General features: G+C 39.7%; 1 protein-coding gene across 2 annotated transcripts in view; it reads right to left on the minus strand.

Annotated features, from left to right (window-relative positions):
- The window catches only part of FBXO11 (F-box protein 11), a 70,035-nt gene that overhangs the window by 1,327 nt on the left and 55,210 nt on the right, over positions 1 to 13,498 (minus strand). For both annotated transcript variants that reach the window (XM_081000902.1, XM_081000901.1), the window contains exons 10-22: positions 12,747 to 12,853; positions 12,510 to 12,647; positions 10,094 to 10,311; positions 9,324 to 9,409; positions 9,141 to 9,235; positions 8,017 to 8,139; positions 6,149 to 6,234; positions 4,592 to 4,668; positions 4,360 to 4,503; positions 3,470 to 3,580; positions 1,104 to 1,211; positions 269 to 377; positions 79 to 177 (exon numbers count right to left, since the gene is read on the minus strand). In XM_081000902.1, coding sequence (XP_080857028.1) covers positions 79 to 177; positions 269 to 377; positions 1,104 to 1,211; positions 3,470 to 3,580; positions 4,360 to 4,503; positions 4,592 to 4,668; positions 6,149 to 6,234; positions 8,017 to 8,139; positions 9,141 to 9,235; positions 9,324 to 9,409; positions 10,094 to 10,311; positions 12,510 to 12,647; positions 12,747 to 12,853 — 1,501 coding nt within the window. The remainder of the gene's footprint in view (positions 1 to 78; positions 178 to 268; positions 378 to 1,103; positions 1,212 to 3,469; positions 3,581 to 4,359; positions 4,504 to 4,591; positions 4,669 to 6,148; positions 6,235 to 8,016; positions 8,140 to 9,140; positions 9,236 to 9,323; positions 9,410 to 10,093; positions 10,312 to 12,509; positions 12,648 to 12,746; positions 12,854 to 13,498) is intronic.

Below are 13,498 nucleotides of genomic sequence, written 5' to 3' on the forward strand. Positions count from 1 at the left end.
CTGGAAGAGAGAAGTCTTTGAAATACTGGCAGGGAAAAAAGTGGCACTATGTTTTCAATCAAGGGTCAGTCAACATACCTATCATGCCTAATAAATTCCACATCATGTCCTTGATGGCACTTCTTAATACAGTTTACGCATATGGCGTTGCGGTCTGTGGTGTTGCAAGTGTGACATCTAAAATGCAAAGTTAACAATTTAAAACCGATCCATTTTTTAAACATGCAAACATTAAGCTGTGGGAAAAGTAGATCCCATACTTGCTTACCTATAGAAATCATGCATGGGGTAGCTGGTGTAACTTGATATTTTATATAAACATTGGCCTCTACTGACAGCTTTTTCTATGGCATCTTGATTGTTCATTATTTTGTTATCTGCAATAAAACAGTGATCAGATTTAACAGTTTACTGCTGCATAGTGAGCTATTCTACAGTCCATGAGCTATAGCTTGACTGAAAACCTCCGATCCAACAGCTGGATTTGATCTGAAATAAGATTATACAATCCCTTTAGGATTACGCACGATGAAGAGTTTTGCAGTACAGTCGTACCTCAGAAGTCGAACAGAATCCCATTCGGGAAGTCCATTTGACTTCCAAAACGTTTGAAAACCAAATCACAGCTTCTGATTGGCTGCAGGAAGCTCCTGTGGCCAATCAGAAGCTGCGGAAGCCCCATCGGATGTTTGGGTTCCAAAAGAACGTTTGCAAACTGGAACAATCACTTCAGGGTTTGCGACATTTGGGAGCCAAAACATCCGAGTTCCAGGGTGTTCAGGATCCAGGGCACAACTGTACAAGTTTTAACACACTACTTACTCTTCACCAATATTACTGCACCTGCTGTTCACACAAAACAAATACTAAAAGAAAATACATTGCCACTGCTAGGAAGTGTGTATGTCAGACACATTAATAGTTTTGCACGGAAGAGGTTTGTTTAAACTGAGCTACCAAAACGATCACAAACGGCTAATTTAGAAGCTGTCAAAGCAAGTTTCTAAATGTGAGGGTGCTTTTGGGGTTTCATTTTCATTGGGTATCCCTTATAAAGAGTTTCAGTAACTTAACAAATTACAAATGAGCATAATTCAACATACCTTTCATTGTCACATTGACTCCAGAGGCTAGAAATAAACCTCCAAACCGGTTATTGAAAATCTGATTGCCTTCTAAAGTTGCAGTTGCATGATTTGTTATTTCAATACCTTAAATTAGAGGGGGGAAAGTTAGTTTAGCAGAAAATTTGACGTATTTAGCTGTCGCAACAATTTTTTGACTCTTCTGGTACTATCCAAAGAGAAATAGTATACTAGTTAATTAGCAGAAACTGCACTCTTAAAAAAGTATTAAAATGCTATTTGCCTCAGTTACTTGCTACTTGAATGATTATAAACTTGGGAGTTTTCATCTAGAGCAGGCTACATACTAGACGGGAAAACCACCACCTAGGAACGTCTCAGTCTTAGATGAAGCTTCAGTTTATTGGCCCTCAAATCAATTACCACAGACCCTGTATGACCCCACACTCCACAGTTTTATGCAGATGTTTAATAGCATGGGGAACAGAATCAGTTCCCATACTGGAGAATCAGGGGGCCGAACATTCTCCCTCGAGGACCACATTCTGGAACTGGCTGTCCAAGTAGAATCAGAACCACTGCAATATGGTGCCCCCAATCCGCAACTCAGCCGGTTATTCCAGGAGGATTCCAAATCTGATGGTATTGAAAGATGCCAAGATCATTGCATTCTCTGTCTCTCCCAACACAAGTCATCATACAGGGTGGCGACCAAGGCAGTTTCTGAGCCAAAAGTAGGCCTGAATCTTGATTGAACTGGACTTAAAAATGTTGACAACCACCCTCTCAAGGAGACATCTGCCGCTGGCCTAAAACGTAAGTCAGGTTTCTTCAAGAATGGTCTTATCGCCACCTCTCAAAGCAAAGCATGAATTATTAGCCTGGCCCCACCCACTGTCTCCTCCTTGCCTGATTTTATAGGCTAACAGTAGCTGCACAAACTGACAAAGCACCCTGTACACGTTCTTGGGCCAAAGCAACTGAAACCTACCCAACAACAGCCGACAAGAAAAGTGTTCCTTACACCTCTGTAGCACTTGCTCCAAAGGGGAGTCCAGATCGCAGCAGATCCAAGCAATTTTATGCTCGTAACACCTCGCTAGAGCCTGTAAGTATAGGCCCATGGCTATTTGGAACAACTCCACTGAATGACAAACAGGAAGCAATGGAGGTGAAGTACGCTTTCTTCACTCAGATCCGGCAGTGAACCCATGTTTGACTGCATTTGTTGGGGAGTTTTTCTCCCCCTGTGCTCATCACCTCGCAAGCTTGCTTCATTGTTACAGCTCCAGGATATATCATGGAGCTGTTTGTATTGTGGCATGTTACTCCATGTTGTCTCTGCCTAGCAAAGACGCTTTTTTCTTTAAGATTTGATGTGAGTGGGGAAGCAAAGATGCAACGCCACCATGCTTGCAGTGGCCAGAGTTATTCCTTGAATGGTTAAAATAATAATAAAATTATCACATCTGAAGGCAGCCCTGTATCAGGAAGTTTTTAATGCTCGATGTTTTACTACGTTTTTATATATGCTGTAAACTTCCCAGAGTGGCTGTGGAAACCCAGCCAGATGGGTGGGGTATAAAATAATAATAATAATAATAATAATAATAATAATTATTATTATTATTATTATTATTATTATTATTCTGCTGCCACAGAGGGCTGTGCAAAGTGATGACTGGAAATGGGTCAAACAATAATTAATGAGAGTGCTTTGTAGAATAACAGCTTGGGCAGATACTACAGTCCTATGAAAAATTACAGGCTGCCTTGAAGTGATCACCGAAGTCAATCCTTCCTAAAAATTCTGCTTTTCTATGGCCCTTAACCATTGGTAAAAAATAAATGATAATGCACAGAGAAAAAATGAAATGCAACTAACAAGGCCTATGCATTATTTACAAATGCTTGACATGGTTTAAGGTGGGAGGAGGAAGAAAAACGCTGAATGTATGAAAAGTTATAACTTTTAAAGAAAAATAGACACAAAGCTTTACATTTTTATGTAAGTTTTGAAATATAAAGGAGGTTTCAAAATGATTTAAATAAAGTCTGAATCTCCAACAGTGAAAGAAAGAGTTGCCTATTAAATTACTAATTCAGCAATTCACTTCTGGCAAAATGTGGTCTCTCTTCCTCCTTTCCAAAATGTTGGCCATTTAAAACATGGGTGGCCTGGCTAACCAGTAGTTTTTAAGGGAGAAAAAAGAAAACCACCACTGATATTTTGGACAATATTCACTGGTGAATATTTGGACAAAGTTCACTGGTGATTTTAAGACATTATGAAATATCAAAATATTTGCAAATGACTGAAACACTCCTAGATCTGAGGTCTTAACACTATTCTGAGATAAAGACAATATAAATCAAATACAAACCAGCAGCAAATCCATCAAATATTCTATTTTTTCTTAACACAGGATGACTATTTGTGCTGATAAGGACCCCAGCTTGTGCATTCCTAAAGATATCATTCTCTTCAAGGAGACCTAAGACAGAACAAAAATAATCAGTCTGAAATTTGTTTTGTTCACAAGCACAGAAAATAAATAAATACGGAGTACAGTAATTGTTCCGGGTGATGGTAGATATATATTGCTTTTTAACACGTGGAATATAGACATATTCAAATATTAACATACTGTATTTTTCACTCTATAAGACGCACCAGACCACAAGACGCAGCTAGTTTTTGGAGGAGGAAAACAAGAAAAAAAATATTCTGAATCTCAGAAGCCAGAACAGCAAGAGGGATCGCTGCGCAGTGAAAGCAGCAATCCCTCTTGCTGTTCTGGCTTCTGGGATAGCTGCGCAGCCTGCCTTCGCTCCATAAGATGCACACACATTTCCCCTTACTTTTTAGGAGGGAAAAAGTGAGTCTTATAGAGCAAAAAATACGGTAAATGTTTTCTGCAGAAAGTGGGAATTAGCTGAGCTCCAACAGCTATTTGAATTAGAAAAATGTAGCTTGGTTATCTGAACAGGAAGAAAGGGTTTTACATATTCTTTCTTCAACCACAATTTGCAACTCTCAGAAAAGGCCACAGTTTAGCTAGTGAAATTTTGATCCTGCAGTGCAGACATATTCTTGGTGGCTAAATAGAGAATTACTGCTCCTTTTTATATTAAATATGACTAAACAGCTTCTCAAAGGATCAAAATATGGTCACAGTGACAGTTGATTAAAGAGAACAAAGACTTCATTTTATTTTTAAAAAGACATCACTCTGGCTAAAAGTAAACATGATAAAAGTGAGTGGACTAGTACCTCTGCCCCCATTAAATATACAGATGCCTCCATCTCTTCCATCATGGATTTTGTTTCTTCTTAATGTGGGATTGCTGTCTGTCTTAATCCAAACTCCAGCCATTGCGTTATCAAAAATTTCATTGTCTTCTATAAAGCCGAGCCCTTTCAAACATAAAATAAAACATCAAGATTTTGCATTACGGTGAAACAGCCTCATATTTTAAATTGTAAGAATGGAGGGGAAGCTTACCAGAATTATAAACAAGAATCCCACCATTCTGGCCTCCCCAAATTTTGTTGCGCCTAATTTTGGGGTTGCTTCCAGTTCTGTACATAAGCAAACAAAGAGGTTACTCAGAAATGGCTTATTATTTTGTACATGTGACATGAACTACATTTGATTATTTAAAAACCATTATCAGCATTGTACAATCAAGAAATATTTAAGTACCTGCATGATAAGCCTAGAGTACGCCAGGCACTCATACATTTCTTCCTATACCTTCCCCTCTCACCATGTATAGAAAACAATCCCTGAGACCACAAGATCCCTGTTTAGCTGAATGCAGAATCTCTCCTATGCTATGAACCAAATCCAGACTCACAAAGTAATGTTCTGGCAGATAAAGGTCCTGAAAGTATGTACACGGCTGTACCAGATGTTCTCTTCTTTTTATTTTTATTTTTTAAATACTGAAGGGGGAGCTTAAATTCTTAATTAAGGTGCAATTTTTTTCTTGGCTAGCATTCCCACACCCTTATAATATTACCCACTCCTTTTCAATATCACTGGAAATAACTGTGAACCCTTTTAGTCTCAGCCCTTGGGTACCTATCATCTGAACACATCTAGTATATCTTTATACTGTAGTATAAAGAACAACGGATATAATGGGGCTTATATGTCTACAATTAATTTTTTATGGCACCTCTCATGTTCTAAAGTGACTCTATACCACACCCTGAAAAGTTGAGAAACTGAAGAGTATTTTTAGCCATGGAAAAAAATCTTTCAAGTATGCTCTATGATGAAAGTTAAGAAACTGCTTGTGTGAACGGAAGGACTTTGCCATTCTTTTTTATCAGCCTGCAGCTCTTCACTGTGTTTAAAAGGGAAGGGAAAATATAATTCATATGACACACTTGGTTAACTAAGTGTGTTTTTATTTTTTTATGAAAACCAAGAACTCTGTAAAATGAACTCCTATTTTGCAGATAGAAAAATGAGGATAAAAGACAGGGACGTACTCTGAGGTCATCCAATAAAGCCTTGACAAATGTTAGATCAGAACAGGGGTTGCTAACCTCCTTGGCTTGGGGTTGCACTCACTCATGGCCAGCTCTCTAGGTGTGACCACCCAACATTCATTCTCTCTCATATGCCCACAGAGGTAGCTTAATTATCACACCATCCCTTCTCCTCAAATGATTATTCTGATGACCAGGAACGGGGTGATTTGTATCCTTGCCAGGGCACTGGACTCTATCCACTCCAGTGCTGGCATCTTAGGAGTTCAGAGGAAATTGCTTTTCCACTCCTGGAACAGAATCTGTCTCCCAGGCCAAATACAAAACTAGTCATTGAAAGACATGGGTCTGACACTTCCAACAATTTCAAGCCCAAGTTGAGAGCTACTACCACATAATAATCCTGACAGTGGACAGGAAAGGAAAACAGCCAAATCTAAAGTAACATATGTACTGCAATTGTTAAGATGGTGAGAAAAGTTGACAGTTCACTGACTTAAGACAACTGGTTTATATATTAAAAACATTTTGAAGCAAAACAAATGAAGATATACTTTACCTGATTTGAACCCCTGAGTACATATGGTTATAGATATCATTGTCCTCCAGCACTCCATGTCCATTGTCATAGAAATAAACACCAACCTGGAGCATTAAAGAGACATTGGGAAATGGTAAATTAATTTTTATATCATGGCAATTTAAAGCCATGATTTAAACCGGAAAGAAAAGAGGTTGATTAAATCAAGTATCTCACTAATACTACTTCAAGTATTTCCAGAACAATAGTGTAAATTCTGACTACTAAAACCGGTAAAATAGTTTTATTTACACTGTTTTATTTGTATAACTAGGCCTCACATCTTTGTTACTCTGTATACATTTTGCATGCTTTCCTTTTTTTTTTTTTAACCTGTAGAGAGATTATATTTAAAATATTCCTATACAGGGTCTTTCATGATTATGACCAGCATCCCATACATGAGACTTAGTAAAGTTAAATATGGGACGATAGGAACCAACACACTGAGGATTTTTTTTTTTCTTGTTCCCAGTGTTGCTCCTTTCTGCTTACTGAGCAAACAAGAACAGTTTATTTTCATCAGGTAAAAATGAAATGCCTGTGTTTGGGAGGCATAGTGTAAATAATCATATCTGAGAAATGATCAAACTGGTTTTTCAATTAGAAAGAAAAGCCTCATTCAACATGAATCTAATACAGACACCAATTCAGTTTAGATTGTGATTAACTGCAGAGCTAACATGCTTACATCCACATTACTTAACAGTGGCTTAACAGAATACTGGGTTGTATTGTTATATCTATTCATATACTGTTGAATGCCAAAATGGTTTCTAAACCGTTTACAAAACAAAAATAACCTACTGTACAACACTGTTAAAATACAGAATTGAAAATACACCACATTTAAAATACACAAACAATGCCATTAAACAAAATAAATGTCCATGATTGAAATATGCAATGAAACAATCCCAAACAGCTGCATCTTCCGGAGCCAGAATGCCAACACAGATGGGGCCGACCACATTTCAGCATTCCATAACACTGCGGCCACCTGTGAAATAGCCCCCTCTGTGTCACCACAAGCCAATCACCAGGGTGCGTCGAGAATAGCAGGATTCCACACCTGTTGAATTTAATGCCCTTTCTGGGCAATGGAGGGGAAGCCAGTCTTTCTGGGTGACCTGGTCCAGAGTCTTTAAAGGTTTTATATCTAAGTAACAAGAGCTTAAAACTTGCTCAGTGGCTAATAGGCAGACAGGGCAAAGTCCCTTAGCACTGGCATGGTATGTGCCTGGTAAGCAGCCCCACTCACCAGGTGGGCTGCAGCATCCTGCATCAGCTGCAGCCTCCACACCAGCTGTAAGAGACGCTCCACACAGGGCATGACAGGAGTATAAATGTTAGGCTACCAGTGCATGAATCACAGAGGCCAAGCTATCTATGTCTAGGAAAGGACACAGTTGACATACCAACCAAGGCTGGTGATAGGTGTTCTTCACAATGGAGGTTCCAAGAGGCCTTCTAAACAGTGTGCCTGTTCTTTCAGAGGGAGTGCAAATATATCTAGAGCAGGTTAAGCCCCAATAATTGGACCTGGGAATCACCCACAGTGTCTTTGTCTAATATCCAATTAAGTCAAACTCAAGACAGAAGTCCACCGAAACAAATTGACTTGACTAACTCAAGAACATTTATTTCAATGGGTCTACTCTAAGTAGGACTTAAGTGGATGCAACCGCTAGTATTTTCACTTTTTAAGAAACCATGCAATTTGGAAGGCAAAAAAAATCCAAATGTTATTTCTTTAAATTTCACATTTTTAAAAAAAAAAATCCAGCCATCTGGTAAAGAGTTTGAAATCAGTATTACTGCCAACCACATAGTAAGGTGGGATGTACCTGTTTACCACTATGTATTCTATTTCTTCTCAGCACTGGCGTGCTTCCTGTTGTCACCCAGACTCCAGCCAAGGTATTACTGTAAACTTCGTTTTCTTCAATCACACCTTGGCCTTTTTCATGCTGAAAGCAAAACAAAACTGGTAAACAAAAGCAGGACCTGCAAAAAAAGGTTTATTTTTAAATGTTCCTAGCTCCTTTGTCAGCTGCAGCCCTGTTCCTTCAACTCCCTTTGTAGCCAGTTAATTTTTCTTTTCCAACTGTAACTCACCATCCGGTGGTTACTGAGCATGCTTAGTCCTCACTGGGGTGTTTGGGGATCACCCCTTAATTTTTTAAAAAGTTTTGTTTGTTTTTTTACTTTTGCAATCCTCAAAGTTATACCAAGCATGCAGATATTTCCCACTAGTTCCTTAACGACATGTTTTTGTCTACAATCTCGGCAGCGCTCTCCATCTTAGTTCACTATTAGAAAGAGTGAATATGCTTCAATGCTTTAATTTATCAAAATCACAGTTAGCCAATGTTGGGAAATATGAATGCAAAAGCCACCCTGCTGGATCAGACCGAAAGCCCATCTGATCCAGGATCCTGTTCTCATAGAAGCTAGAGCCAGATGCTAGGTGAAGCCTGCAAGCAGGTCCCAAGTGCAACACTCTCTCCTCATCAGCACCTCCCAGCAACTGATATAGAGGCAATATGACAGTGGAGGTAGAATATAGCCTTACCCTCCATGAATTTTTAAAACCCTCTTTTAAATGCTTTCATATATAGCATAAGAAAGAAAAGTGTAATATCAACAATCTAACTTATGCAGGTTGACAATCAGGCTCTAACCTCAATTTGTGGCCTAATCATGACTTCTTCATTTTGGTGAGACTTAAAGTGTCCTAGTAACACAAGACAAGTTTTCAAACGTTTAGAGGTTAAAGATGCCAAACTGCCAACACTTTCAAGCAAACATTTTTTAAAAACCCTTCCAGATTAATATGTTTAACAAGCTTTCCCTTCCAGGTTCTTTCCCCAACCACACGTTTACATTCCACATTTTGAATGCCTGAAAAGGGCTCTAGCGAAAATATTTCTGAGTTGAGTTCACATCAAAACCACACAGAGATGCTCACCACATAAATACCGCCATGTTGCCCATCATGAATCTTGTTGTGTCGAACAATGGGACAGCTGTTAGTCCGAATCTGTATCCCCGCTAATGCATTTCCTGTTAAAAGAGGTTAAGTATGAATAAAAATGTGGCACAAGGACACAAGGAGTATCAAATGCAGCAAAGCAAATATTCATTTTTTTACCATATATGTCATTTCCTTCAATAAGGCCTCTTCCATCACCAAATATGTAGACTCCACCTTGATTCCCATTGAAAATTGCATTACCCCTAAGGTGCAAAAGCCAGAGAAAACAGAATTTGTCAAGCACCACATAATCTAAACGTACATAGGCTGTACAGTATACACAGAACTGTGGCTTCTAAATGGAAGACTAATTAATTTTTAATACACATAACACTGCTCTTTACTCTAACAGCTTAGAATGGTTTCTATGACGTTCCCAGGTAGTCCCCATCTAGAAAGCTTATGGGGCTGGACTTGCATGATGGCTTAGAAATCAGATGATCCTCAAATATCAGTGGCAACACACACTACAATGCCATCCATGTTTCCTTTGATGAGCCTCTGATATTTCCTCTGAATGCAGGACTTGCATTTGGTGCCTTCTAAATTTGATTCCAAATACAGGACCTGCTGGAATAGGGTCAGAGCTCTCAAGTGGAGCCAAGCCCTAGCAAAAAATGCTTGAATTCTTCTTTTGGCTGGAATCTTTGGTAGCCACAGCTTGGATTCAAGTTGGGGCTACAGAAGAAGAAAGGAAGAATCCAGAGTGCACTTAAAGAGTGCACTGCTGATTCTTCAACTGAAGTTGAATTACCTGATGTCATATGATACCAGGTGACTGACAGGTGGTGACGCTACACATTTGTCAAAAATGGCCCACAGAGGGTGGGCCAGTCCCCACTTCTGTCCAAGGGCTTGAGAATCTAGGCCAAAATACAGACAGGTACCTTATTGTTGGGTCACTGTTTGAAGTAATCCATACACCTGCAAAATTGTTTGCATAGATCTTATTTTCTATAAATTGTCCTCTTCCTTTTTCATGAACATAGATTCCTCCAGTTTGACCATGGTGGATTTCACAACGAACTACTGTAGGGTTGGCATAAGCTTTCACTTCAAAACCTGCTATTCTATTTCTATGTATGTTGCAGCTTTCAAAATAACCCTGAAAACAAGGAAGAAAATGGGGAGTGGTAAGGAAATATAATTGGTTGGGTGTCTCCCCCCCCCCCCCAGCTACCTGACATTATAATAAAGATGGTACTGTGCAAAAATACATTTAGACTGTTTTATTATTTCTTTAAAACTGCAAGTGCTCATGTTGGCTTACAGAGTAATTTTTAAGAGACAGGACCACATGCTCCATCTGAACAACTGTAAAAGCACTTCAAGTATTGCACTAGGAAACAGGCCCATTTCTTCGGTTGCAGAGTTGGACATAACACAAGCACATTGTTTAAGTGTAACATAACCACAAACTATGATTTAGCACAGACTTTTCCAACCTCATGTCCCCAGTTGTTGTTTTTTATACTACCCTTCATGCCTGATCGCTGGCCATGTTAGCTGCGAACGGTGTGAGTTATACGGCTCACATGCTACCCCGTCTGTAACAACTATGGGATAAGAAGGTTTTAGACTGAAGTTGTGTGCTTTTCAAACCCTACACTGTGGTTAATCTTCCCTATAGTTAATAAAAGCAAGCCAGTTTAATGAGCTGTGGCTTTAGATTGCCTTATTTCTACTAGCCATAGATAAACCAGAGAATCATAGAATTGTAGTTGGAAGGAGGATCATCTGAGGATCATCTAGTCCAACCCACTGCTATGCAGAAATATGCAGCTGCCCCATATGAGGATCAAACCTGCAGCCTTGGCGTTATTAGCATCACGCTCTAACCAGCTGAGCTATCCAGGTGTCTCTGGTCTTAGACCACACAGCAATAGGAGGTTAATCTAAAATGGAACTGAAGGCTTTTGAATTATTGTGGTTGGTTTGAAGCAGGAGGGGACGGAAGACTCACCAAGGCTCATCCTCATAATCCAAAACTATGGCTTAGTGTTAGTTAAATCTGAACCAACCTAGAGTCTTGCAGAGAATTGTCAATGCCAAGGCCACATTCTCACATTAAAGTTCAATGTTACAAAGTCAACACCGGGTGATTCTGCCACATTGATGCCTCATGGCAAACATCTTCTTTCATATGGGGCAATTGCCATTGTACACAGATCCAAGGCGGAGCTTTCTAAAACCCATTTGTACAGGAAAGTTGCTGCTGAGTAACAACAATGCTGTAGTGACACATAAGAGGTCTTTTTGGCTCTGGTGGCAAAAAAAGGAGCTGTAAATTGTAAGGAGAATTCAGAGGACTAAATTGAAACTCAGTTAGTGTAGCCATGGTGGTTCCTCTGTTATCGCCTCTCTCATAATTTCTAGTTACTATTTTTATTTGAAGTTGTTTGTGTTATATTTTATAATGTTTGTGATTGTATGGATTTGTCATGGCCTTTGGCTAGTAAAATAAACTTTAACAAAACTAAAACAAATAATAATATGTCAAGTATATCCTGCAAATGTAAATCAGCCCTAACAAGTACTAACGCAAACACTGGAAAACAATAATTTCAGAACAAAGCAGCAGGTGAAGGGCAAGCTGAAAATAAAACATCAAGAATCTCTGCGTAATTGGAATTCTGTTCCCAGTTCCTGAAATATGTTGTGGAAAGGAGCTGAATGTAATGCACCAACCAAAGATTGAGGGAGGTCTCCAAAGAAAAATGATCTTGGGATCATCATTGTTGAAGATGTATGAAGAGACAAATGATGGATAGAAGACACTTTTCCATATCAATCCTACACCTAACCTCCAAATCCAATTATAAAACCTAGCCTGCGGGGCGGGAATGTCAGAATTTCAGTGGCCTGCTTTTGAGGAGGTATTGTCCTTCTACTTTAGTACCAATTTTTTGGTACCTATTGTGCCAAGCGGCTGACATACACGAAGCAGCTGAAACACTCATTCTAAACCCTGGTTTAAAAAGTAACGGTAGCCAGCACTTGTGAAGATGTAGTACTTCACCAAAGATTATGCTAATAAGGCAATGGAGGCAGGCATTCACATGGGTGAGGGAACCTGCTGCACATTCTCAGTCTTCTAACCAGGCATTACTTCTGCTTTGGGTCTCAATAGTCTCCAATGTACATTATTTACTTGAGGGCCATGCAAAAGAGAAACCATCAACACTGGAAACAGGTGGACAAAAACAATCTGCTTTAATACTCACAAAAACTCACTTCCCCCACAGAAATATGCACATCCCACCCACCCCATAAGCTCTCCTCAAAAGGAAAAGTATACATTACCATGCCGTGGTCAAACGTGAAAACACCAACATCGCGCCCATGGTGAATATGATTCCTTCTAATAATAGGGTTTCCGTGGTTTTTGACCCAAATCCCAGCTAATGCATTATTGGAGATCTCATTGTCCTCATATATTCCCTAAAATATCAGAAAATAGTGTAAATTGAAGATGGATCAGGCAATTTTATTTTTGCAAGGTGGAAAACAATGGGAGGGGGGATGGGAAAGGGTGTTCACCTGTGCGTGATCTGTAATGTAGAGACCAACATTTTCACAATCACTGATGTTGCAATGCTTGATAGTGGGACAAGCTCCTTGACCACTAACACAGACTGCAGAACCAACTGAAGAGGAAACAACATTTACATTTTAAAATTGGAATTAGATTTGCCTTCATAAGAAACCTACAACTTGCATCATCCACTAAAAATAATAAAAGAAAATGAAGTAACTTGGAAACACTGAATGAACTTGGCTAGCTTCTTGCCAATTATCTTGGCTTAACCTTTCAGGATAAACTAGACAGTAGGGGCATGAAATGACTTCAGATGAATCCTGAGCCAAAGCAGAGGGCTTAGGAGGATTGTGTGGCCAGTGCATGCCCTTGCCCCAAGCCAGCTAATTCATTACCTCGCTTGCTCACAGCTACACCATGTCAACAGACCCACAGAGAAACAGGGAGTTGGGGACTGAGTTTGCAGCATCCTGGTCCTTGCCTGGTTTGCTCTTCAAGTGAGCGAGTGTGTGTGTGTGTGTGTGTGTGTGCGCGCGCGCATTACAACAGCTGTTTGACCTGTGTATCATCTAGCTGCAGGTAGGAGTGTTTGTGCGGATGCAGGTATGGTCTAGGGCCTGTGGAGTTCTTCCTTAGTGGAAGAACAGGGGGAGAGGCAGGGGGAGGAGAGTAGCTAGGAGATTTAACGTCTACTTCTGATGGTGTGGGACACGTGTAGTACTGGGTCTTAGTTTACTATTCTGTGGTCCAATCC

This window comes from Podarcis pityusensis (genome assembly GCF_964106645.2).
Source record: "Podarcis pityusensis genome assembly, chromosome: 3".
Taxonomy (NCBI): Eukaryota; Metazoa; Chordata; class Lepidosauria; order Squamata; family Lacertidae; genus Podarcis; species Podarcis pityusensis.